At 41.6% G+C, this 27,657-nt stretch overlaps 1 protein-coding gene and 1 long non-coding RNA gene across 2 annotated transcripts in view; one reads left to right on the top strand and one right to left on the bottom strand.

The window, feature by feature from the left end:
• The window catches only part of DSG2 (desmoglein 2), a 53,541-nt gene extending 35,669 nt beyond the window's left edge, over window positions 1-17,872 (bottom strand). Inside the window, exon 1 of the mRNA XM_003356392.4 lies at window positions 17,745-17,872. Within this exon, the coding sequence (XP_003356440.1) occupies window positions 17,745-17,783 (39 nt within the window). The 5' untranslated portion in view covers window positions 17,784-17,872. The remainder of the gene's footprint in view (window positions 1-17,744) is intronic.
• On the top strand, window positions 18,193-27,657 carry LOC110261189. Its single transcript, XR_002345076.1, has 2 exons — window positions 18,193-18,299; window positions 27,195-27,657. It is a non-coding gene; the product is annotated as an uncharacterized LOC110261189 (long non-coding RNA).

The raw sequence follows: 27,657 nt of genomic DNA, 5'->3' as shown, positions 1-27,657 counted from the left end.
CATGGCTGATTTACTTTTATGGTCAGATATATTAGTTCCTCCTCATCCTCTCTTGTTACTAGTTTACCCAGCTAGCACTAGCCAGAGATCTCTCTAACCAAAGCTGTGCTCCCCAAATTTATGTACTTTTAAAGGTGACAGGGTATGAAAAACAAGTGGAAGCAATGCTGAATGGATTACTCTTCTCCGTTTGGATATTTTTTTAAAAAAAGATTATTTTTTTTCTATTATAGGTGATTTACAATGTTCTGTCAATATCTGCACTGTACAGCAAAATGACCCAGTCATACATATATATATATATATAATATATATATGTACGCATTCCTTTTCTCACATTATCCTCCATCATATTCCATCACAAGTGACTAGATATAGTTCCCTGTGCTATACAGCAGGTGTTTGGGGATTTTTGAAAGGAAAGACTAGGGACTAGACCCAGGATTTCTCAGTGTCACATCATCAGGCGACATTCTTAAAATGTGATATATATTTCTTGTCCAGGCTTCTAACGACTGATTTCTTTTCTCTGTACAGGCCGTACTGAGGAGTTGGCTGGATAAAATATTTAACACTTTTATTCTTCCTTAGAGTCCTACTGGGCCTAGCAAAAGATGTGATAATTATGTGTTATTTTAAGTAAATGTTATCATTCTGACCAAATATCAAGTGTTTTCCCAAGATATAAGTTAAGGGGCCAATTTACAGTCTTTCCATCAAATTTAAACTCTTCATAAGAGTATCCTCATTTTTTAACCTTTTTTTTTTTTTTTTTTTTTTTTTTTTTAGGACCACCCTGGGCTAGGGGTTGAATTGGAGCTGCATCTGTAACCTATGCCACAGCCACATTAACGCTGGATCCTTAACCCACTGAGCAAGGCCAGGGATTGAACCTGAGTCCTCATGGAGACAACGCTGGGTCTTTAACCCACTGAGCCACAGTGGGAGCTCCAGCACACAGTTCTTTTTAAATAAGCTTTTTATACAGGGATATTTTTAGATTTACACAAATATTGTAGAGTACTGAGAGTGCCTTTGCCCATTTCCCACTGAAATTAACACTTAAGTAACTCTAGCACATTTGTCATAACTATGAGATCAAAACTGATATATTTACATACAGCACAGTTAACTAAGTAAATTCCAAACTTTCTTCACATTTTACTATTTTCCCCACTATGTCCCTTCTCTGTTCCAGGATCCAACCTAAGATCACACACTGCACGAAGCTGTCATGTTTCCTTAATTCCCCTGGTCTGTACCATTTCTCAGGCTTTCCTTGTTTATGACCTTGACAGTTTTGAGGAGTACTGGCCAATTACCCTGCAGCACATCCTCTACTTTGGATACATCTGTTTTTCTTCTGTTTAGAACAGAGGGCAGTGTGGTCTTGTAAAGACCACCACAGTGCAGTGGTGAAGTGCCTTTTTCATCACATTCTATCAGGGGCACAGGATACCCACACAATATTTAAGTTCGCTTTGGTAGGTTTCTCCACTGTAAAGTTGCTACTTTCCCCTTACCTGCTGTATTCTTTGAAAGTGGGTCATTAAGTCTTGCTGACCCTTGGAGTGGGATGTTGGGAAGGGAGAGATTAGGCTCTACTTCCTAGGGGAGGGCATCTATATATCTTATTTGGAATCTTTAAGAAGACTTGTCACTTCTCTATTTATTAATTCAATCATTTCTATCAGCTTGGACTCATGCATATCTATTTTATTCAGTGAGTTATAACCAGTATTGTTTTATTTGTTGTTCCAGCTTTGGCCATTGGGAGATCTTTCCAGTTAGGTTCGGCATCCCTATGTCATGTCCCATGTTTAGTCTTCCTTACTGTCTAAGCATTATAAGATGCTCCAGACTCATCTTGTATTTTCCTTGTCCCAGCTTTAAAATGAGCCATCTCACCTGGGAGCCCTGGTTTCTGATATTGGAGAATGGCATTTAGAAGATATGGAGGTACAGCGCATACATTAAAAAACTGTTTCCAGTCTTCTCTGCTACTCTTCAGGGTAGGTGGTAAAGATAAAGCTTTTCTTAACTTTGCTGTTACCAGAGACTCTTTTAATTATTTTTTTATTTTTATTTTATTTTTTTGTTTGTTTTTTAGGGTTGCACTCGTAGCATATGGAAGTTTCTAGGCTAGGGGTTGAATCGGAGCTACAGCTGCTGGCCTACACCGCAGCCACAGCAACGTGGGATCCAAGCCATGTCTGCGATCCATACCACAGTTCGTGGCAATGCCAGATCGCTGACCCACTGAGCGAGGACAGGGATCGAACCCACATTCTCGTGGATACTAGTCGGATTCGTTTCCACTGTGCCACCACGGGAGCTCCCTCTTTTAATTCTTTTTGAGTAGCAATATTATCTAATAAAAGGGCATAACTCTGCATACCCAGATTCTGCCAGATAAAATGCTTTAATCTTAGTTTCCTAAGATGGTAACATAAGAAATAATCACTTAGCGGTGGCAGACATTTTCGATCATATAATGTCCATCTTCAATGTTCACAGAACCCCGTTTTGTTTAGATATCAGGTACACACCACCCAGTTCCTGGAGCTGAATGACTTACTTACTACCAAAGCATGATAGTCTCATTCACTTTGACAGTGACTAGTTTAGACATAAATGTATTACTAGCTCAGGCTGCTAAAACAAAATATCAGACTGGGTGGCTTAAACAGCAGAAGTTAATTTCTCAGGGTTCTAGAGGCTGGGAAGTTCAAGTTCAAGGTCCTGGTTGATTCAGTTCCCCAGAGAGGGCTGCCTTCTCCCTGTGTCCCCATGGTGGGGGTTGAGGGGAGAGAGTGAGGGAGAGAGAGAAAGAGAAATGGAGTGGGAGCACAAGTCCTCTGGTATCTCCTCTTACGAGGGCACTCATCCCACCATGGCACTCACCCTCATGACTTCATCTAAACCTATTACCTCTCTAAGGCCCTATCTTCGATTACCATCCCATTGGAAGTTAGGGTTTCCACCTATGAATCTGGGGCGACACAAACATTCAGTCTATAACCACGTGCAAGAGAACTTGGCCTGTAAGCTATCAGGAGAGTCTGGAAAAAGAGGAGAGTCTGGAAAAAGATTCTTCTCCCTCCTAAGAAGAAAAGTATATGCACAGCCTCTCTTTTTACCCATTTCTGGAGACTGCTGAGCAAAGATATTTGACATTTGGTACCTCGATCCCATCTGTGAACACAAGGCTAATAAAATGGCAGGGAAGCCAAACTGAAACCATAGCACCTCTGAGTTACAGAATTAGTCATAGCTGGAGCCACCCCATCTCTGGACCATGTCTTGAGAGATATTAAATATTCTTTTTATTTAATTTTTTAATTGGCTTTTGGTACTTGTGTCTGAAAGCAACCTAACACATTCATTTTGCAATTATTATACAAGTTAAAAGAAATAATAAATAAATGCACTTATTGCAGTGACTGGCACATAGCAGGCACTCCATGAATAGAATCGTGATGGTATTTCCTCATTTCTAAGACTTTTCCTCGTCTTAAAATCTCTGAAATTTGGATTTATTCATGCCTCCAATTTCCCAGGCTCCTACAATATGCTAAGTAACAGAATGTTCCTGTCCTCTTGGATGTTTTTTTTACATGTTGGGGAGAGAGACAAAAATAGGTTGTGATAAGAGCTGTAAAGAAAACAAAAGCAGGGGCAGGGTGGCAGAGAGAGGTTTAGGACCATGCGGAAGATCTCAGAGGAGGCTACATCTGCATAGAGAGCAGAAGAAGTTGGGGGTGGGAGGCAAGTCAGGCTGAGCTCTGCAAAAGGAAGAGCCAGGCCAGGCGGTGGGAATGACAGTGCCATGGTCAAGGTTGGTGCTGGTAGAGGGGATGGCGACAGTGGAGGCGGTGTCAGGGGGCTGGTAATTTGTTTCTTGATATGGTTCCTGGTAACATGGTATGCTCAGTTTTTGAAAGTTCAGTAATTCATTAACTTCATCAAAAAGTTAGCAAAATTGATGTGAATCTTAAAGCTGAGGGTTTCTTGAAATCTACCTAATAGTTCTGCTGTTTGCATTCAGAGCATCAATTGCAGGAGCCTGCTTTCACAGATACTTAATAAAGCCACCATAGACTGAAATATTTGCTCCACATTCATTCATGGTACAAAAAAAACCCCAAGAGAATTGTACCAGCATTTTGTCAACTGTGGAACTATTTGATTATGTGACTAAGGAAATAGTTGAGACCTTAAGTACTCTTCCTAAAGTAAATATTTTGGATGTTTCCTTGGGATTGTATCTCACAGCACATATTCTTTATTCTTTTTTTTTTTTAGGTCCACACCCGTGGCATATTGAAGTTCCCAGGCTAGGGGTCAAATCGGAGCTGCAGCTGCTGGCCTACACCACAGCCACAGCAACGTGAGATCCGAGCTGCATCTGCCACCTACACACAGCTCACGGCAACGCTGGATCCTCAACCCAATGATTGAGGCCAGGGATTGAACCTGCATCCTCATGGATACTAATCAGATTCATTTCCGCTGTGCCACAATGGGAACTCCCACAGCACATAATCTTAATTTAGAACAGTAGTTCTCAATTGGGGGAGATTTTGTGCACACACACTCCACCCCTTGCGTGACCCGTACCACCCTGCCATCAGTCACCTGGAATATCTGATAAAGTCTGGAGACCTTTTTGCTTGTCAAACCAGAGTTGGGAGCGTGAGGAGGTGAGAGCTACTGGCATCTATTGAGTAGAGACCAGAGAAGCTGCTAAATATCCTACAATGCACAGGACAGCCCCTCCCCCAATGGAGTATCAGCTGGCTCTAGAGCAAAGTACCAAGGTTGAGAAACCCTAACTTGGACCATGTTTCTCGCTTTGGAAGTTACTGTAATAACTAGGGTCAAGAAAGTCACACAAGTTCTGGAGGACCATGGATTTATGTAAATTTCCAAACTGGTAGCATATTGCAGACAATTTAAAGGCATGGACTGACACCTGTCTTCTGTCCTCCATTCCCACTCCCTACCACTTTCCTTTGAACATTCCCAGTTCAGGTAAGTTTGAGTGACATCCTGTGCGGATGCTGTAAAAGTGTTTCAAGCACTGGAAGGATGTCTGGATAAGAGGACCGTTATGGCTTCTTCCAACTATGGAATCCATAATTCTTTTTTCTCACAAGGAACTTTGTGATAGAGGAATGACTTGTGCGACATGCCTTTAAGATCGAAGAAGAAAAGGAAGCTTTTAGTCTCAGTATCCAAAAAGTAGTGTTTTTAGATGCACCAGAAAAATCCTTTAAAAGCTTTCCCAATTTACAGATGATTAGAAAAAAAGAAAAAAATTCTACCATTAGATCCTATGTATCTTGTAAAAACTAGCCTTCTCAGTAATTGGCAAGAAAATATTTTTTTTCTTGGCAGAGGCATGAGGGAAGGTCAAATATCACTGAAAAAATACAATCGATTCTTTGTTTCTAAGGTCGGCACCTTTAGAAAAGACTTCCTGTTCTGGAGTCACCTTGATGAGTTTAACAGAATCCTGGAGGACTTCTGAGTCACTGGAAGAAGGCAGCTCCTCCTGGTTGATAGGCCGCCGGTCATAATATGCTTTTTTTTTTTTTTTTCTTTTGCTTTTTAGGGCCGCACGTGCAGCATATGGAAGTTTCCAGGATCAAATCAGAGCTGTAGCTGCCGGCCTACGCCACAGCCACAACAACACAGGATCCGAGCCGTGTCTTCGACCAACACCACAGCTCATAGCAATGCCGGATCCTTGACCCACTGAGCAAGGCCAGGAATTGAACCCACGTCCTCATGGATACTAGGTGGTTCATTTCCATTGTGCCACAACAGGAACTTCCTTAAGATTATTTTGAAACTTCCTTTTGTGACTCTATGAGTCCATGGTCCCTTAAACTTTAATATCTCAGACTAATTAATAACTTACTGCAAATGAGATGTAGAGGGTTACAGAGTAGTTTATTTTATTTTATTTTTTTGCTTTTTAGGGCCACACCTGGGGCATATGGAGGTTCCCAGGCTAGGGGGTCTAATCAGAGCTAGAGCCAAAGCAATGCAGGATCCAAGGTGCATCTGCGACCTACACCACAGCTCCTGGCAACGCCAGATTGCCCACTCACTGAGCGAGGACAGGGATCAAACCTGCAACCTCATGGTTCCTAGTCGGAGTCGTTTCTGCTGCACCATTACGGGAACTCCCCAGAGTAGTTTAAAATATTGTTTTAACTTTGAGGAATTATAACGGCTTATTATTTCCAATCAGCCAGAAAAAATTTTATAGAGGTCTATAAGGTGGTGAATGGATGATCTTCGGGACCCAAAAAGAGGTGACCTTGCATGTGCTTGCTGCTGTTCTTCAAGCTCATGCCCATCCCTGGACAGTCACAGAAACACCTGTAAATTCCTCTTCTAACCCACCTTTCCAACCAGTCAGAATGTTTTAAAATTCTCTTTCTCCCTTTCAGTGTACCGAAGGCAGAATCAGAAACTGCCCTTAGGGTCCCTGGCTTATATCCAACCCATTCTTTTCCTTTCCATGGCCATGCTCACAGCATGCAGAAGTTCCTAGGTAAGGGATCGAACCTGCAACACAGCAGTGACTACACCAGGTCTTTAATCTGCTAGAACACCAGGTAACTCCCCAACCCATACTTTTTTTTTTGGCTTCTTTTTTAGGCTGCACCCATGGCACATAGAAGTTAGCAGGCTAGGGGTCGAATCAGAGATGTAGCCGCCAGACTACGCCACAGCCACAGCAATGCAGGATCTGAGCTGCGCCTGCTACCCACACCACAGCTCAAGGCAATGCTGGATCCTCAACTCACTGAGTGAGGTTAGGGATCAAACCCAAGTTCCCGTGGATACTAGTTGGATTCGTTACTGCTGAGCCACAACAAGAACTCTACAAACTTAAAGCGTTTTCAGCTTTGGCTAAAATAATTTAAAGGAAATAAAATGAGATAAAATAAAGGCCACAGATACTACTTATTTATTTCCTCTCATTGCATATCCTGAATTTTCTAACTGTATAGACAGAATTGGTCCTTAACAGCCTCTGTATCCACAAGAAGGTCTGATACACCTGAGAAAGGTGAGACTTGTTAGAATTTCATCTATCTATCATACTAATGTCCTCTTTTTTATTTTTTTTTGAAGGAGGAGGTGGTCTATAAAGCTTATTTTATGGCTCAACATCATACCTTATTTAGAAATTCCCATCTTAAAAATCCAATTTATAAATAACCCATACATAAGTATAATTCCTAGGGCAGCCTCACTAACTTAAACATAATTATAATTTTCACGGCTGCTCCTTTTAAAAAACTCCATAGCCAAGAAAAACAATATTGTGAAGGTCAATTTTTCAACTCTGAATTTGAATTTTAGATAGTAAAATTATATATACTTTGTCTGACAGTAATAAATTCTATGGTGGATCATAATCTTTTGCCTGCTCTTCAGATGTCTGAGCTAATCTTAATGTAACAAATATGATCTGGGGTGAGTCATATTGAAGTTGGCTTCAAAGGGAAAGATATTTTCCTTGGAGACATTTATTGATGCCAAGAAATATAAAATACAGATTTAGCAAAGCTGTGCTACACCTGAGTTGTCAGATCATGTTGTGGATTGTGATTTCAAGTTAAGCTCTGTGTCATCATGAACGGCTCCTTTTTTTTTTTTCTTTTTAGGTCTGCACTTGCAGCAGATGGAAGTTCGTAGGCTAGGCTACAGCTGCTGGCCTGTGCCATAGCCACAGCAACTGGGGATCCGAGCTGCATCTGGGACCCACAACCCAGCTCAGAGCAATGCTGAGTGAGGCCAGGGATGGAACCCCCATGTTCTCATGAATACTAGTCAGACGGGTTTCTGCTGCATCACAATGGGAACTCCTGACAGCTCCTGTATTCAACTTGGCATAGACAAATAAACAGAAGACCCCCCAAAAGTCAACATTATTTAGTGTCCATTCGCTTGGCTTCTAAAATATTTTTTAAAAAATTAGAATTGTTAATAAATAGGTAAAAGTAGGGTTTTAAAAATATTGAATCTTCTTTTCCATTTACAATTATTTTCTAATAGGGATTCAATGGTGGTTCTCAAACTTGGGTGGCATGTGAATCACTCTGTTAAAACACAAGACTTCTTGGCCTCACCCCAGAGTTTCTGACTCAGTAGATCTGGGATGGGGTATAAAACCTGTATTTCTAACAAGTTTCCGGGTAATGCTGATTGCTGTTAGTCCAAAGATCATGCTTTTGAAAATAATTGTGTAAAATCACCGAGTAGCAAGGGGAAGGGAAGGAAAGCCTGGATAATTCAGGCTGGACAACAAGTCCTTAATTACAGAGATGTGTGAACAGATACATTCCAAATAAGGAAATTCAGCAAGTGAGTTCTTCCCATTATAAGAAGATTTTCTACTTTACAAGTAGTAATCAACTACAATAAGATAGCCTTAAACAGTGTTTTCTCCTGGCTCATACCTCTTCTTCTAGCTTCAGTTTTACTGATCCTGACCATTTATCATTTTTGCACTCTTTTACCATTTTACTGGTGTTTTCTATAATTGCTAAAAATGCTTCGGGAATCAGGCAAAGTATAAGTAAATCTGAATAACGCATCTTTTCATATACATCTGTATAATACGTAATTTCTTAGACAAAAATGACAGTCTGTTTCTACCTTTTTGCTACAATATATTCCTGAAAATTACACTTAAAAATAGAAGAAACCCAATTTCCACCCCGCAAGTGTAAGAAAACCAAGAACTTCAGGTTGTCCTTTTCCACCACTAGATGGCACTGGTCTGTCAGTAAGTCAAACTTCAGGAACTACCAGAAACTGACCAACAATTTGATGCCAAGTTCCAAAGTGGAAAGTAGAAATTTTCAAATGGCTTCAAACAAGTGGACTGGCACAACTGTACAGTGAAAATCAATGATTTTAGAAAATTGTAAGAATACTTTTGTAGAACTGTGAAATCAGGTATATCTCAATTTACATTTCCTCTCTTTTTTCCTTTTTTGAATGATTCTATCTCATAACAACACTAAACCAATCATTTAGTTTCAGAAGTTCAGGCCTTACATATGACTAACTATAGAAAACTGCCTGCAAAAGGAGGTCATGGTGATCCCTTTGGATCGACCGGGAGGCATATGGTGTTGGGGGCCCTGGGTTCTACCCAGCTTCATCCATTAATAACAGTCACTAAATCCAGTTAATCAGCACACAATGGGTGCTCAAAAAATGTCAAATTATTTCCTCCACATCTACCTTTTCCCTACTGTAAGCTCCATGGTCTGCAGCTAAAAGACTGGCATGTAGCAGAAGCACAGCTAGCAACTGCTGAATATGTTAAAAGTCAAACAAAAAAACAATTACCACCCACCTTACCTGGGTATTAAATGCTTCTTCTAAACAAGTGAAATTCAGATTATTATTCCAACTTTTCCAAATATAGAGAGACACATGAACTCTTAGGTTTTTAAAGGATTCTCCTGTTCTAAGGCATTGAGCTAGTCTATAGATAAATGATATGTAGATCCTGTTCTGAAGAAGCTTAGTTCAGCAGGAGAGATAAAGCAGACATGAATTAATATAATTGAGATAGAAAAACTTCTTTGTGTGAATGTCAGCTGCAAAGGCAGTTCTGGGGAGCCCAGAAAGGGCAGAAATTACTTCCTCTTAGAGAAATCGGGAGAGGTTTGGGAGAGGGAGCAGACAGGAGATGGAAGGAAACAATCTGCTCTAGAGACTGTCATCTGCCAGAACACAGAGATGGAGGGCAACGAACAGGAAGTCTGGTGGTTTGACACCTAAACCATGTGATGGTGACAAGTAGAAAGTAAGGACAAAAAGTTGTGCTAAGGATCTCCACTGACCCTATAAGGACTGAGGAGTCATTACCAGCTTCCGATGAGAGATATTGTGCCACCAGAGCTTCAGAGAGTTGGTTTTTTTTTTTTTTTTTTTTTTTGGCAGGAGACAGCTGAAGGTTAAAGTTATAGCTAGAGGAGATGAATGAGGACCAGTAATAGGGTAATGGCACTAGAATGGATGGGTGGAGGTGAGAGTCTTTAGGGAGTCAACATTAGCCATTGGCAATGCCCTTTGTTGGAGGGTGGGGAAAGGAGTCAGGGGGTATCAAAATTTTAGTTCTGAGTAGTTAGCAGATGCAATTCTCTAGAGCACAGATGATAAAAATGATGTTAGAATTATGAGGAAATCCTTTGAGTAAGGAAAAGAGAGTAGATGCTGAAAAGCAGGGCATCGCTGCAAAGGGAGGCATGGGTCACTGCACAGAGTCCCAAGGGTGCACCCTCTCAGGCACTGCTGCTACCGCCCATCCCTTGCCCCCCAAGATCTGGTATGTCTCCTGGTGATGTGGGTACAGCACATACTTCTGTGCCTGGTCAGAAAACCACTGCAGCTTCCTGGAGGTGCAAGGACCCTCAGCAAAGTACTATGGAAGCAAAGGAAGGAGAAATTTGAAAGAATAGACAACTGCCAGTGTTAAAAGAAAATAACTGAGCAAGGCCCCCTGCCCAATTTCCCAGTTAGCACTTTTGGGGTAAGGAGAGTGGATCTTTAACAGGAGGCAGGGGGATGGGCCATTTATTTATTTTTAGTCTGTATTGTAGGCAACTTGAAAGTGTTGTGGCATGGAGGTACTTCAGAAAAAGGGGAAATTGGACCTCTCTCTTCTCTCCCATCCAAATCTGCCTTCTCATTCCCCCATTAGCTGGGCAGCACCTGCTTGCCTAGTGAAAGAAATTGCCATGCAGGTATGATTTTGAAAATAAGACCTAGAAAAGTGGCACAGAGTAGGTGCTCAATAATTCTTGCTGAATAAATGAATGTACCAAAGCTTAACCAATCAAAAGGATATCTGCATTTTAAAAAAAACAGAAGTAATATCGTAGTTCCATTGTGGTGCGGCGGGAATGAATCCAAATAGTATTCACAGGACACGGATTCCATTCCTGGCCTTGCACAGTGGTTGGAGATCTGGTGTTGCTGTGACCTGTGGTATAGGTCGCAGGAGCGACTTGGATTCTGCGTTGCTATGGCTGTGGTGTAGGCCTGCAGCTGTAGCTCCGACTGGACCCCTAGCCTGGGAACTTCCATATGCCATGTGTCCAGCCCTAAAAAGCACAAAAATAAAAAATAGAAATAAAAATACAAAGGTAAGCTGAATCCCTAATTAGAAGCTCTATTTGTTAATCACCCTTTCTCAATGGGTTGGGGGAACGGTGCTACCATCATCTCTGATAGGAAAAGTTTTCCTAAGTGGCCAGGTTTTTTTGTGGGTTTTTTTTGATGGTTCTGTAGATTGCTGGATGTTTAGCATCTCTGGGTTTGGAATACTAAACATCAGTAGTGTCCTGCACCTTCTGACATCCAAAATGCTCCTTCCATACCCCCTTGTCCCTGCACGTTTTCTTGAGCATCTTTTAGAAAAAAATTTTTAACTATAGTTGATTTACAGTGTTGTGTCCATTTCTGTTGTACAGCAAAGTGACCCAGTTATATATACATGAATTCTTCTTTTTGCCTTTTGTCTTTTCAGGGCCGCACCCACGGCATGTGGAGGTTCCCAGGCTAGGGGTCTAATCGGAGCTACAGGTGCCAGCCTACACCACAGCCACAACCATGCTGGATCCGAGACGCATCTTTGACCTACACCACAGCTCATGGCAAACGCCAGATCCTTAACCCATTGAGCGAGGCCAGGGATCAAACCCAAAACTTCATGGCTCCTAGTTGGATTTGCTTCTGCTGCACCATGATGGGAACTCCCATAAATTCTTATTCTTACATTATCCTCCATCATGTTCCATCACAAGTGATTAGGTATAGTTCCCTGTGATTTCCTTGAGAATCTTTGATCCCAAACCAACTCTCCTGCCAGGCTGTCCCCTCCTTCCACTGTACTTACTGTCTGGGCTCTTCCGCCAGTCTTTGATCACAGCATCCTACGTTCTGGAATGCTTTTTTTTTTTTTTTTTTTTATTAAGATAATGACGGACAATTATACCCAGTCAACTACTATCTCGTCTTTCTCCATCCCTTCCTGAATAACTCAACAAACATTCACCTTTTCATTTCCTTATTGATTTGAACACCTCCCTAAAAAAGCTCTCTTGTCAGTAAGCCCTCTGTGGATTCCCCTGGTACCAAGAAAGCTGCAGACTCATCTTTCTGCATGTTGTTTTGCCTTGCTTTCTGGGTTCCAGCTACACGTTCTTTCAGTTCTTTCAGGGAATCACGTACCCTTGTCTCTGCATATGCTCTTCTCTCTACCTAGAACATTCTTCCTCTTCCTTCCCTTCACATTACATCACTAATTTATAACTGTTCTCAGGGCTTAGCTGGGATGCTCAGTGCTGGAGTGCCTTCTGAAGGCTCCATGGTACCATGGGTTCTTTTATCATTCCTCTTCTTACCACTGCCCATTTGGAATTTAGTCATTTACTTGTTTAAATGACTATAAGCAAAATGAGAACAGAATAGCTCTGCCTTTTCTAGCACACTGTCTAAAACTGAGCAGGGAATTGCAAAATAGTGGTCATATGTGGTTAGCTCCTACCTAGTTTATTTTCTTGCAGACATTATCCAACTTACTCTTAGAATATGGTACAAATCCTGGTGTTCCAGCTTCCTTCATCCTAATCACCAAGCTTGCATACGTAAAAACCCCAATACATTTTTAAAATTATTTGAAATAAACAAAAACTGTGCAATGTCACATGTGGTAAACATCTGAAACTTTAAATTTAACTGAGAAAGCAATCTTTCATCATATGTGGATTATATGTTTGAAAACTATTATCAGCTGTTAAAATCTACAGCACAGTGAAAGACAGAAAAAAAAAGCTGTTATTAAGAAATGCTAGAATTGCTCTTAAGCTCATTTATAATTTCAATGAAGTTTTCTTTTTTACCACAATTTGGCAGTTTAAAAAATACCAAGCCCTATTCAATGTGTAATTTCTTTCCCATCCAAATATTTGCATGCTTCATTCATGAATAAACTCTTTTGCAAAATATATAATATCTGATAATCAGATTAACTGCAAAGTTTCTATCAATACATGGACCTCAGCCTTGGTGATTTTTAACTTAGCTCATAAGTTTTCTAGTGATCAGGGAGAATTTAGACTAAAGTAATGCTCATCAGATCTTTTTGTGACATACTTTCCCCTAAGTGTATAATCAAAGAAGCTTCTGTGAAGAGCTGCCATTTCCTCATTACCTATTAATGTTCAGAAACAAAAACAAATGTTAAAGCATACATCTGTAAAATTCCTGGATATGATAATTGATTATCCTTGTAAGCGTCAATATATACCATCTAACTTATACGTGAATTTATTCAAAATCGGTTATCCAGTTGCATATTAGAACATTAAGTGTAACACCGATGTCATTGAAAATTTATAGATGAACCTACTTGTAATGGGCTGAATTGTGTCTCTCAAGAGAAGACATACTGAAGTCTCAACCCCCGTATCTCCGAATATGACCTTATTTAGAAATAGGGTCTTTGCAGATATAGCCAAGTTGAGGTCATGAGTGTGAGCCTTGATCCAAGAGGATCAGTGTCCTTATAAAAAAGGAAATATGGACACAGACTAAGACATGCATGAAGAGACCCAGGAAGACTGTGTCCATGTGAAGACAGAGGATTGGAGTATCCAATCCTCCAAGGGGAGGAATGCCAGAGATTGCTGGCAAACCACCCATCACTGGGAAGAGGCAAGGAAGGAAACCACAGGTTTCAGCCCACACCCTGACTTCGGATTTCTGGTCTCTAAAACTAAGACAATAAATTTCTGTTTTAAGCCACCCGGTTTTTGGAACTTTGTTACAGCAGCCCTAGCAAACTAAAACATTAGGAGATTAAACTGTTCACAATATAATTTGTTACCACTGAATCATTAGAATGTAGTTTGATTTTGAAGGACAAGCTTAATTTAGTCAAAGGCAAAACTGAGGCAACCATCAGAAATCTCTCCAAGTGCTGTCTTTAGCAGTCTGTGGAAACCTGTGGACCTCTTCTCAGAATAATGTTTTTAAATTTATAAAATAAAAAATACTGGATTATGAATGAACCCACTTATATTGAAACAGTTATCAGAATTTGTTTTTTTTTTTAAAAAAAACACCCATTTGCGATGCAGTCATGTCATGTACTTCATTGTCGACACATTAAATAAGATATAGTAGAAAGTCTGTAGTGATGAGAAAAATGGTATTTTGAGATACTTATGATGTGAAAATATTTGTGAATTCTATTGTTTAGAGTCACAAATACTGCTATGCTATGGCAGTGTCTTTCCTATACACATAATTTAAAGAAATGCCAAACTTTAGTTAGACATTGATGAGAATAGGTATATTAATTTATTCCCAGCCATGTCTATGGATCTTCTGAATCCTATCTATGGATCAGTGGATTCCAGATAAAGAGATCTTGGAGAGGAAAGATTCTCTGGCTTTATTTAAAAAACTGCCTCTGTTTCCCCTCTTCACAGAGATGGGATAGACGACTGTGTGATAGTTACATGGGTGCCACTCAACATCTCCCTTCCGCTTTGTCTCCCTGAACCTCAGAGGGAAGCTAAAGACCAAATATCACAGACTCCCAGCAGCTAAGGTTCTGAATGTGCTTTAGGGTCAACACCCAGCATTTACGTGAGACTTGAAAGAAGGAAGTGAAGGTCTGCTGTTCTTGCTGGCGAGCACAGAAGTGGATGGAGCTGGGGTTTTGCAGCAATCTGACTCTGGCTAGAGTGCCCATCACTAGGCTCATGCATGCCAAGAGGCAGGGTCCTGGCACATTCCGTTGGTATGTATCCAAGCAAACCTGGCATGGTTCTCGAGCTGGCAGTGGAAGTAGCATCCTGATCAAGGCTGTTTCCACACTGTGGGGTGGAAGTGTTGGTTCCTGATCACAGGAGCTCCTCAAGGCTTGGGGTTCTGCTGGATGGCTTTGAAGTCACTATTGACAGCGCAAAATGGGCTGTTTCCACAGGATGCCGTCAACACAATGCCCTGAAGCACTTCTCTTCTTGCTCTAAGTAGCCAGAGTGAATTCTGTGATCTGCAACTGAACTCTGACCCATTCACACTGTAATTTATATTCCCTTCTATAAAAGACCTGGGTCCTGGAGAGCTACTTCTCTCAGAATAGCTGCTTTCCATTCTTTACTAAAAGCTATACTTCCAACTTCAACTTCAAACACATCAGGGAAAAATGCTGAACTGCTCTTTTTTTTTTTTTTTTTTTTTTTTTGTCTTTTTGCCTTTTCTGGGGCTGCTCCCGCAGCATATGGAGGTTCCCAGGCTAGGGGTCTAATTGGATCTGTAGCTGCCAGCCTACTACGCCACAGCCACAGCAACACAGGATCCGAGCAGCGCCTGTGACCTACACCACAACCCACTGAGCAAGGCCAGGGATCGAACCAGCAACTTCATGGTTCCTAGTTGGATTCGTTAACCATTGAACCACAACAGGAACTCCCTGAACTGTTCTTTGACCAAAAATAAACATACTCAAATTTATATCTTGTAAAATATTACAGAAAATACGAAAATAAACGTACTCAAATTTATATCAGATAAAAATACAAGAATTTTGCTCATCATCACTTATAATCATTATAAAATTATAATCACTTCTTTTCTTTTTTTTTTTTTTTTTGTGTGTCTTTTTGCCATTTCTTGAGCTGCTCCCTCGGCATATGGAGTTTCCCAGGCTAGGGGTTGAATCGAAGCTGTAGCCGCAGGCCTAGCCAGAGCCACAGCAACGCGGGATCCGAGCCACGTCTGCAACCTACACACCACGGCTCACGGCAACGTCGGATCCTTAACCCACTGAGCAAGGCCAGGGACCGAACCCGCAACCTCTGGGTTCCTAGTCGGATTCGTTAACCACTGCGCCACGACGGGAACTCCAAATTTTTTTTTTTTTTTTTTTTAATAATCACTTCTTAAAAGGGCAATTATTGGAGTTCTCTGGTGGCTCATCAGGTTAAAGATCTGGTTTGCCACTGCTGTGGCTCTGGTTACTGCTGGGGCGTGAGTTCAATCCTCGGCCTAGGAACTTCCGCATGCCGAGGGAGTGGCAAAAAAAAAAAAAAAAAAAAAAAAAAGCAGTTATTGCCCAATAAAGTAAACATACTGAATTACTAAAGTAAAAAATATGCCTAAATTATGTACCTATTTCTCTGTAAATGAAATTGGCCTGCTTGTTATACCATTTGAAGATAAAGACAATTTCTTTTCCTACTTGCAAGGATTTAATAATTAACCCTCAAACTGAGCCAGTTGCTACGTTAGTTTGGTTATCTCCTTAGCCAGGAAGTACCATGGTGAGGGATCTAGTTGCTCTGTTATTCTGGAGGCCAAAAAGGAAACCCCAAATTTTCTTTGAAAAGTTTTAATAACAAAACAAACTTGAATTGAAAATTACCTCAATGACTTGGGCAAAATGAAAAGATAAAAAGAGCATGAAAATAACCGGCGCCCAACGGTCCTAAATAGCATGCAAAAGAGAGTTCACCGAAATTCCTAGACTGCATTAGTCATGTTTCTTCTTTCTATGTGATAAACACAAAAGTTCCGGGAAAAATTTTTTCCCTCCTCTGTTGCAATTCTGGGATAGAGAAAAGGCAATCTCTTGGAAGTTAGAATTTTTAATACAAAGTGTACTTGTATACTTTTCACCATTACATAAGAAAACAATACGATCTTGTACCTAATCTCTATGAACATACATCTGCTAAGTCCCTAGAAGGTGAAAGCACACCTATATTAGTAGGATAACTGTCACTGTATCAAAACCCATTTGGCAAACACCTACAGGCCAGGTACATTTCTCAATTACGTGCAGTTACTTTAACAAACGGAAAACAAATATTTAAAACCCAATAAAAGTCTAAAAACCAAACATAAGAAAGGTAGCACTAGAGACTGAACACTGTTTTCCAATTTAATAACTTCTGCAAACCCCATTTGACAGTGGCTCTGCACTTCGATTTTCTGTTAAGTTTTTAAAATAAAATAAAAAATCATAGAACTTTTACATTTGTTCATTACCTTTAACACTAGGAGATTGTTTTAAAACACCAACTTTGTGAACTTTAAGTTCAAATTATATGTGGGTGAGTTTAAGAGTAACGTGGCTTTAAGGGAAAAATCTCTAAACTGTGTAAAACACATTTAAAGAACGACTGGGGCCCTTTGCCGCAGTCTAGGAATACAGGTATTTCCCCGGCCCCCTCTCCCCCCAACACCCACCCCTACCCCGCCCTGGTCACTGACGCGCACGGGTGGCTGGAGCCGGGGGACCCTGCAGACACAAGCAAGGAAGGAGGCGCGGCCGCTGCCTCCATGTTGCCGTCGGGGACTCCAGACAAAGCCCCGATCTCCGGGACCGGTGTCCCCACTCCAAGGCTCACTACACCCACAGATCGCAGACACCACAAGACACTAGGGCTGGTGCGTGGATGCAAGAAAAAAGGAACTTCGCCAGGTTCCCACCATCCCGTTCGGCCCCAGCGAAGCTCCAGGGTCCGCGCTCACCACCGCCTGCCCGGCCCTTTCCCACCTCCGGGCACAAAGAGGAAGCATCGGGCAGGCTCCCTGGCGGAAGGGGGCAGGTTTGGGCGCGAGCCGGGCGCCGGCGAAGTCCTGGCTCGTTCCGGGCGCCGCGCCCCGACTCCTGCACTTACCAGGAGAAGCAGCAGCGCGCCCTCCGCGCCCCGCGCCATCGCCTCCCGCCTAGGGCCGCTCGCACTGCTGGCTGCCTGCGTCCCCGTGAGCGCGCACCCGCTCCTCCCCGGCGCCCCCGCCCCGAGGGTCCCCTCCCCCGCGGCGGCCGCGCGCCCAGCCCAAAGGCGCGGTTCCAGGTGTGGCCGCCGCGAGAAAATGGAGCCCGGAGCGCGGCCGAACTGCCTGTGCCGAGGGTGGGGACCGCGCCTAGGAGGGAGGCTCACGGTGGACTCCCACCCCCTGCCGCACACGCACCTGGAGCCGTAACGTCCCGGGGTTGGGGACTTTGAGTGGCAGGCCGCGCCCCGCCGCCCTTCCCTCCTCGACCCCTCTTCGGTGGAGCCAGGCCTTGCTCTCGGCAGCTGAGACCTGCAGCGGCGCGATGAGCCAGGAGGCCGCCCGAAGGTCCAGCGCTTGGTGGCTGTGCGCGAGGCCCGGGTGGCGCGGAGACGACAGCGGACCGGCCTCGGGGCGGCCGCGGTGCCTGGTGCAAAAGTTCTGGAGCACTATTTCAGGTGGTTGTCTCCACGAAGGTTTCTCACCTCTTTCCTACGGCCCTGTCCTTTGCGTTTAACAGGTTTGCCCTTTGTCTGGCTCAGGGAGAAAGTAGTTAGAAGAGGCACACATGATCCAAAGGGACAGTTCTTTGATCCCCTTTTGACTAGCCTCTACTAGGAGAAAACTCTAAAGGTGTAAAGGGGAAAATACACAAATCGATATGATTTACGAAATCTCTGACACAAAGCGTCACTCGAGATCAGAATCCTTTCTCTGATACTTAGTTGTGTAACCTGGATAACCTCTCTGTTTCTTCTCTGTGCCTGTTTCCACATCTGTCAAATGGGATTAATAGCCCCCAACAAATAGGGCTGTTGTGCCAATTAAATCAGAAAATCTATGTGAAACGTTCTGTGGCGTCTAGCACATACGGGTTCAGCAAATGATTGTGTTATAATTATTATTGCGAGAGTAAATACTAAATTGAATTCTTGAAAAACAGAAACACTAGAATCAGCACCAGATTAGAATATTTGTAAGAAAGGCTAATTATTGATATTTTAAGTATATTGGAAGTATACAAAAGTATAGAGGATTGATTTGCTACTAGAAAGACAAGTCTGGCATCAAGGTTGATCAAAATATCAGTTTCCTTTGTGGTTAAAAGTGCTCTGTGCCCCCGCCCAAAGTATCTCTATCCTTCTTTCCACAGTTTGCATCGTTCCACTTCTTCATATCCAGTACAATGGCCGTCTCCTTCTTAGTCCCTTTCTTCTTCAGCTGCCAAGGACCACTGCCTCTTTGAGTTGAGAATCCCCTTTTCCTCTATTTGTTTAGGGATTAACTGATAAATTAATAGTGTTATTTAAGTGTCTGTGGCTAAATTGAGCACTAAGTATCTAGAAGGAGTGTGCTTAGTTTCCCCCTCTGTTTCCAGTGCCTGGAACAGTGCTGAGTACCATGTTAGACTCTTAATAAACATTGGTTGCCTCGTTGAATCAGGAGGAAAGAATGTCTTCTAGTTTCCAGTCCTTTCTCATGAGCTAGAAGTGGGTGAATCACACCTTGGTGATAATTCTCATTCCCGATCACTGCTGAGAAAACTTCTAATTAAACAAGGCAGGCTTTACCAAAACACTCACAAATCATCCCTGGAAACTATATGTAAGTCCTCTAACAGTGCTCTTGTAACTGAGTCCTATATGCAAGTATTTAGGCCTTATTATCCAGAGGATGATCTCTGTTTAGTAATGAAGATAATTGGTAGCTTTCAGAATGAGAAATAGCCAAGGCAAATTTTATTTGTTGGATAATTTACTCGCCCCTGGAGGCTGTCAAAGGCAGTTTCAGGGTAGTCTTCCTCTATAATACTATTGCAAGGCTTTTAAGAGATGGTGTCATTGGCAAGATGACAATCCAATGAGATGGTATGTCATTCTTGAATTATTTCCTTGTTGAAAATTCTGAAACTTCTGACTCAGTGACTTGAAGGGATCTCTTGGAAGTCCGTTCATACATAGCTGATTCTCTAGCACCTGACATGAGAGTCAGTCTATTTCATAAATCTCTTTGCTCAGAACAAATGCCATTACCAATGAAGTGCTGATTGCTTTAAAATAAAACAAAGTGTTTATAAGATGTGAAAGATTTAACTTACAGGTTTTCCCCCCCAAATTAGTTGAACATTATGGTAAATATGCTTTTCTTACAACATGTATTTATAATGCAGCAGTTTAAAATATACTTTGTGCAAATAATTAGCTTAACATCTAGTTATATTCAAAATATCTGAGTTATGTTTCCCAGTATGCTTAGCTTCACACGTACACACAGGTGAGAATAAGCTTCAAGTGATTAACTTATTAGACTCATCTCGTAATATTATCTAAAACAAAAATTTTATTTAACCAAAAAAGTTTCATAAGGACCAACAAAGATTAAAGTGCCCTTTTCTACTGTTACTGCCGTCTTACTCCCTACCCACTCCAGGATTAAAAATCAGTTTATAAATCAACATAGTATAAATGGCTAATCGTTTTAATAGACAGCTAAAACCATTCAACTCCATTGAATGTCCCAATGATTGTATATGTTAGAATTAACATTACTGTGCTTAGAAGCAAAGCACAGAAATGTGTGACTGTTATAAAAAATGGTTACAGTGCCCAAGAGACATAAAATATTGGTTAATAAAGGGTATTTGAAATAGGGAATATAGCCAATATTTTATAGTAACTGTAAGTGGAGCATAACCTTTAAAAATAGTGAATCAGTATGTGGTACACCTGTAATTTATATAGTATTGAATATCACCTATTCTTCAGTTAAAAAATAAAGGGTATGTAGATACAGGAAAAATTATGAAATATATCTAGGTAAAGTGAGAAGGACCATAAAAGGAGGAGTTTTTTTTCTGGTTTAGTTCCTCTCATTTTTTTCTCATATTTTCAACATTAGTTTGTCTCTGTTTAACAAACATTTAATTTGCATTTTATTGGCGATGCAAAGATAAGTAGTCCAAGAAACAAAAATTGATGCTTATGAAATAATAGAACTATAACTAACTTATCAACTACTACAAATGCTGTGGTAGAACTATGTGCAGAATATAAAACAAACATAGGGAAGAGAATATCTAATTCATTCTTCTGACCATGAGAGTAGAGGCAGCTTTTTTGGAGGGGTTGGGATAGAGTGGTGTTGTGAGCTGATACTTTAAAGGATGAATAATTGTGAAGGAGACATTGTTTATGCTAGAGTAAATCAGAGTAAATCAGGGCATAAACACTGTTGGTGAAGAGTCAGAGGTTTCAGATTTATCCATGAAAAATTTTTTTTTCATCACATTGACACACACAGGGGAGTCAGAAGTAAAAGCTTGTGTGTGTGTGTGTGTGTGTGCGCGCGCGTGCGTGTGTGTGTGTGTGTGTGTGTGTGTGTGAAAATTGAATTTGAGATATTAGGGCTATACCCAATGAGAAGAGTCTAGCAGGTAGTTTGAAATGAGAACATAATTGCAGGTAGATTTAATAGGCAGAAAAAGTTACCTTATTTTCTTTCTTGTTGGCTGTTCGTTCTCAATATATTTCTTATTCTTTGCCTACTTGTTAAATGCTCATGCCTGGGAGTCCCCTGGTGGCCTAGTGGTTAAGGATCTGGTGTTGTCACTGCTATGGCTCAGGTTACTGCTGTGGTGCAGGTTTGATCCCTGGCCCAGGGAGTTCCTCATGCTGTGGGCATGGCCAAAATGCTTATGCCTTTGAGTTCTTTCTTTTCCATCTTTTCTTCTTACTCGGTACCCAGCATGATTCTGTAACCACTCCTGTTGTACAAATCCATTACTGCCTTCTCTCCTGAGCTTCAAACATGGCACATAACCATTTGGCTATTTCATAGGGACCTCCAACTACCAATAATTTTGTAGGGATCTCAAACTGAGCATAGTGACAAAAAGATTGCCCTATCCCTTACACTTCTCCAGCTCAAGCTCAGTACTTCTTCATGTGCCTTGTCAATCTGACCACCTAACATCAATTATTCCATTCTTTTCATATCCAATTACTATACTTAACTTTTCTTTCATTGTCTGTGGCTCTGTTCAAAATGATCCTACAGCCTGTACAGCAGCAATCACACTGTGGTTTATGGTTTGTTTATCTATGTCTGCTACTTCAATTATTTTTCTTTCTTAAGACTGCTCTTTTTTTAAGAGCAGAGGCCGTTCATATTCAGAGTGGGCCCAACTCATTGTATCCAGTACGTAATAAATGATCAGTAAAGATTTGCTGAACCAAGCCCACAAAGAAGGAACTGATTACAAGTGGAAAAGGTGTATAATGGGGGAAAATGTTTGAAATATCTACTGTGGATGAATTAATAGTGCATCTGGTCAGAAAATGTTGATCTGGGTTTGTGTGCATGTGTGTGCGTGTGTCTGTGATGCACAAACAATATGCATTCACACATACATGCATGTGTGTTGGTGTGTGTTTTGTGTGTTTTGTCCAACAATACTGCACCAAGAGTGGGAGAGGAGTAGCAGATGGTGGGTGTGAGTCAGAGTTTCAGAGTGACCTGGCTGATAGTTAAGAGGTGTACGTATCTGGGATATACTGTGCCTGGAGATGAGTGTGGCAGAAGTTGAGTGTGGACAGGGCAGGGCTGGAGAAGTTCAGGGGCAGGTTGAGAGGAATGTATTGTACTGGGGGTGGAGAAATGGGAGCGGACCATCCTTCCCCTTAATCCTGGAGAAGGTCTCGTCTCCTTTTCCACAGAAGCCCAGGCAGAAGTAACATTTACAGATGTTATATGTCAGGGTGATGAATTTTTCATGGTCTGTCTGGGTGGAAGGACCAAGAGCCATGCCCGTTTTAGGCAGTGAGAAAGGAGCATTGGCTGACTTTGGGGCAGGGGGAGGCCTCAATGACAGGGTGGGAGAGTTCCCATTGTGGGTCAGCAGGTTAAGAACCTGACATAGTATCCATGAAGATGCAGGTTTGATCCCTGTCCTTGCTCTGTGGGTTAAAGATCTGGTGTTGCCACAAGCCGTGGCGTAGGTCACACGCAGATGTGGCTTGCATCTGGTATTGCTGTGGCTGCAGGGGAGGGCCAGCAGCTGTAGCGCCCATGTGACCCCAAGCCTGGGAACTTCCATATGCCTCAGGTGCAGCCCCAAAAAGAAAAAAACAAAAACCAAAAAACCCCCAAGACCCAAAAAAAGCAGATTGGGAAAGCTTTGTGGCCTTTCTGATCTAGAACTGAGAGAGTAATAACCAAAGCCTAGCAGACTGCAAGCCCTGTGGTCTAGTGCAGAGAAGCCAAGATGTCCTTGGTGAATAGTCACCATGCTGTGGGGCAGCAGCAGTCGGCCCTGAGCATGGGCACAGATGCTGACACCCTGCCAGAGCTAGAGCCACACTTGAGCTGTTCCCCAAGTTTCCTCCTCGTGAGTCAGTAGCTGAGGACTGACTACTCAGACTTACTTTGAGTTTCATGACCTCCTCTAATTCTGACTTAGAGATTTTGTTAGATAGAAATGTTTGAACATCACCAAACTAGTTAGGTAAAACTTTGATACAAAAAAAGGCAATGGGAAAAAAAGTACTCCTGATAATTTAGTTTTAACAATCACAGTAATCCTTACCAGCTTGTCTGAGGTCATTTGTAGTTAAAAAAAAATTTTTTTTAGGGCTGCTCCTATGGCATATGAAAGTTCCCAGGCTAGGGGTCAAATTGGAGCTGCAGCTGTCAGCCTCCACCCCAGCCACAGCAACGCCAGATCTGAGCCATGTCTGTGACCTACACCCTAGCTCATGGCACCACCAGATGCTTAACCTACTGAGTGAGGCCAGGGATCGAACCTGTATCCTCATGGATACTAGTCGGATTAGTAACCCACTAAGCCACAACAGGAACTCCTAAAAGTTTTAGGGTTTTTTTTTTTTTTTTTTTTAAGTCCCTGAACCAAAAGGACTTAAGGAAGTTGTCAACATTATTCATGGGCCAGAGAATTAGAGGAAGACGTAATTGCAGAACGAGGTTAGGCTCAGCAGAGAAAACGCAATAGTCTCTCCTTGGGTCTAGGTAGAGTGCTGAACCAACATCTCAGGAGACTTTTTTCAAAACAAGTCGTACACTCATTTTAGAAGGTGATAAGACTATAATAATGCTGGATTGAGGTGGGAAGAAAGCAGTGATTGTCTGGAAACCCTCGGCAAGGTCATGATGGCCTCACCCTCACGAGGAACTGACTAATGTCTGAAGTTCTTTAGTTGAAGGCTCCCTTTGCTGATACATGCGTGTTCCTGGGAGGTGGCATGCTAAACCCTTATCAGTTATTTACATCACAGCATGATACCACAAATACACCAGGCATGCTCCACCTCGTCCTCTCCACTTCTTTCCCTAGAAGGTTCTGCTCCAGACATGCACAAGGTTTATTCCCTCACTCTTCACTTTTTTCCTCCCTCAAATATTGCCTTCTCAGTGAGGTCTTTTCCGACCACCCATAACAAAGTTATAATTACTCCCACCCCAAGAGCTCCCCACCCCCTTTCCTACTTCATTTTTCCTTGGCACACCACGCTCTAAAAGACTGAGCGTACTATGTATTATCTGTCACCACTCATTAGAATGTAAGCTTCACGAGGGCTGGGTTTTTTCTCCATGAACTTTTGTGTATCCAGCACCTAAACAGTGCCTGGCCCATTGCATTGTCAGTCTTCAGTAAATCGTAGTTGAATGTGTGAATGAAAGAATAGTGAATATGTTTGCAAGGTTATTTTGGAGGATAGACTGGTGTGTGTGCGTGTGTGTGTGTGTGTGTGTGTTTGTATGTGTGTGTAAAATGAGGATAGAGGGGAAAAGAGCAGAGACCGTTATATTCCTGGAAGGACGTGAGTAAATGTCACCAAACTGAGGTAGAATTCCCAGGCTAGGCATCAAACCCACACCACGGCAGTAAGCTGAGCTGCTGCAGTGACAACGCCAGGTCCTTAACCCACTGCACCACAAGGGAACTCCTTTATCTCATACTTCCATCATGGGTGAGCCTGCTAAGGCTTTCTGAACAGTGTAAAGTTGCAGTTGTTCAGAGGCCATTTCTGTGTTCTTCCTTTCCTTCCAGACTCCCTTCCCCACAGGAGGGGCAAAGTGTGAAATTATCAACAATATGGAAAATCCCTTGCCCTCCAGAGATGAACAAAGTTAAGCCTTGTTACAAGAGTGTGGTTCTTGGGAATGTTGATGTTATCTCCCCACCTATTTTTTTCTGAAGAAAAATTTCAGAATAAATCTCCGGCTTTGATTCACCCTAGGGTTTGTTTATAGGCATTCTTGGAAAGATAAGGGAAATAGCAGTGACTAGGGAGGAGAGTTTGGTTGCTAATAGCAGCCCTGGCCTTGCGACCATTGCCTGTGCAACCGGACATGTAGGGCTGGGTAGTACGAGTGTACAGGCAGGTACAGAGCGTTTGCTCAGAGTGTCAGGCAGAAACCATCATGCTGACCCAATGTGCCTAACTGAGCCTAGAGAGACCCACCGGAAAAAACCCTCAGAGGACAGAAAAGAATGCTGGTTTCTTGGCAGTTACTTCATTTATTTGCACGTAAACAAGTGATATTCTCACATATCCAGAAAAAGTGAAGTAGAAGCGATGCAGTAGCTTTGGAGAGCGAAAGTGGAAGTAAAACACTGGCTTTAAAGATCTTTTTAAAATGATCTGATTGATGATGATAAATACTTTAGTAGAGAGAGGCAGAATCTCAAAAATAAATAATAATTTCGGAGTTCCCGTTGTGGCTCAGTGGTAACGAACCCAGCTAGCATCCATGAGGATGCATGTTCGATCCCTGGCCTTGCTCAGTGGGTTAAGGATCTGGCGTTGCCATGAGCTGTGGTGTAGGTCACAGCTGCAGCTCCGATTTGACCCCTAGCCTGGACATTTCCATATGCCACAGGTGTGGCCCAAAAAGAAAAAGAAAAAGAAAAAAAATTTCCGTTTTAAAGAAAAAACAGGGATTCCAAGAAATTAACTTATTTTAATTAACTTTCAACATTAATCTTGGTGGTGGTTTTTAAATTTTAGTCCCATGCAACTTGATGTAATAATTTGTTAATCAAGGTCTGAAACTTAGTGAATGATTTACTTATTGAAACGATTAGAGCACATTTAAAGTTATTCAGTAATGATACTACTTACCTACATTTTTATATCCCCTCCTTGGGTGGAGAAGGAGGTTGATTCCTGCTGGCAAGGCAAATGGAGCCTCAGGGGGAACTTGTCCATGAGAGGGTGTGAGCTTGTCATTGTTGTCTGTCACACATGTCACGTAGAAAATATATTGGGGACCACTGCCTTGGAGGACACCCTGTGAACTATGGGGAGCAAAAGTTATGATACTGTTATTCTTGAATCCCAAATGTGATATTATGAATGGCAAATTATTTCTAGTAATTATTTCATAGTAATTTTACTTTTATAACAAAAATAATTGAAAATCTTTTTTTTTTTTTTTGGCCACGCCCTTGGCATAGGAAAGTTCCTAGAGCCAGGGATTGAACCTGTGTCATAGCAGCCCAATTTGCTGCAATAACAATGCCAGATCCTTAACCCGCTACACCCTAAGAGAACTCCTGAAAATCTATTAATATGATACAAAATAATTTAATACATCAGTACACACCCAGAGAGAATTGAAGCAGTCTTTCTGATATCATAGAAGAGAATCAAGATGTCTCTAGTGTCTGAGCATTTCAGGGAAGTGCTCTTAAACCTGTTTTGTTTTAACCATACACCACTTTTGCTTTTGCTCTTATTTTTTCCGCAGACTTATTTTGAGTTTCATGACCTCTTCTAATTCTGACTTAAAGTAGAGATTTTGTTAGACAGAAATATGTTCAAACATCACCAAACTAGTTAAGTAAAACTTTGATACAAAAAAAGGCAATGGGAAAAAAAATTACTCCTGATAATTTAGTTTTAACAATCACAGTAATCCTTACCAGTTGTCTGAGGTCATTTGTGGTTAAAGATTTTTTTTTTTTAGGGCCACTCCTGTGGCATATGAAAGTTCCCAGGCTAGGGGTCAAATTGGAGCTGCAGCTGTCAGCCTCCACCCCAGCCACAGCAACACCAGATCTGAGCCATGTCTGCAACCTACACCTTAGCTCATGGCACCACCAGATGCTTAACCTACTGAGTGAGGCCAGGGATCGAACTTGCATCTTCATGGATACTAGTCAGATTCGTAACCCACTAAGCCACAACAGGAACTCCTAAAGGTATTTATTTATTTATTTATTTATTTTAATCATCATGTTCGTTATGGAACATGACTACATGCCTTGAAAGCAGAGCTCTTATTTTACTAGGCAATTGTCTGCTAATTTATTGTAATATTTTTTTTTTAAGGTGGACCTCTCTTAACTTCTACTGAAACAATATCAAATGATTCATACCTTTGAAGAGAGTCACACCCATTTCATGCAGAATCAGCTACAATAAAGCTAAGTCAGCCAACAAAGATTTCTTGTGACTAATTCTCCTGTGGGAATGAAAGAAGAAGAGAGTATATCCTTGTACTTGCTTCATTTTAGAATTAGAACAGGGCAGTATTACAGGGAAGACAGAGTTGAACAAAGTAACATCCATGTGAAAGCTCATGTGGAGAATTGTTTTATGGTTCATAAAAGTGCCTTTGTGAGTTTCCATTGTTTGGACCTTGGAATTTTCAGTAATTGGATCCTCAGATATAGAGTATGGTTTATTGTTCTTTATACCTTGGATTTGCACTTTAGAAAATAAAGCCATCTAAAACCAAAAAAAAAAAAAAAAAAAAAAAAAAAAACCCAAAACCCCAAAAAAAAAAAAAAAA

Source organism: Sus scrofa, chromosome 6 (assembly GCF_000003025.6).
Source record: "Sus scrofa isolate TJ Tabasco breed Duroc chromosome 6, Sscrofa11.1, whole genome shotgun sequence".
Classification (NCBI taxonomy): domain Eukaryota; kingdom Metazoa; phylum Chordata; class Mammalia; order Artiodactyla; family Suidae; genus Sus; species Sus scrofa.
Note: the sequence above shows the minus strand (reverse complement) of the source record. Positions and strands in the feature narration are given on the sequence as shown.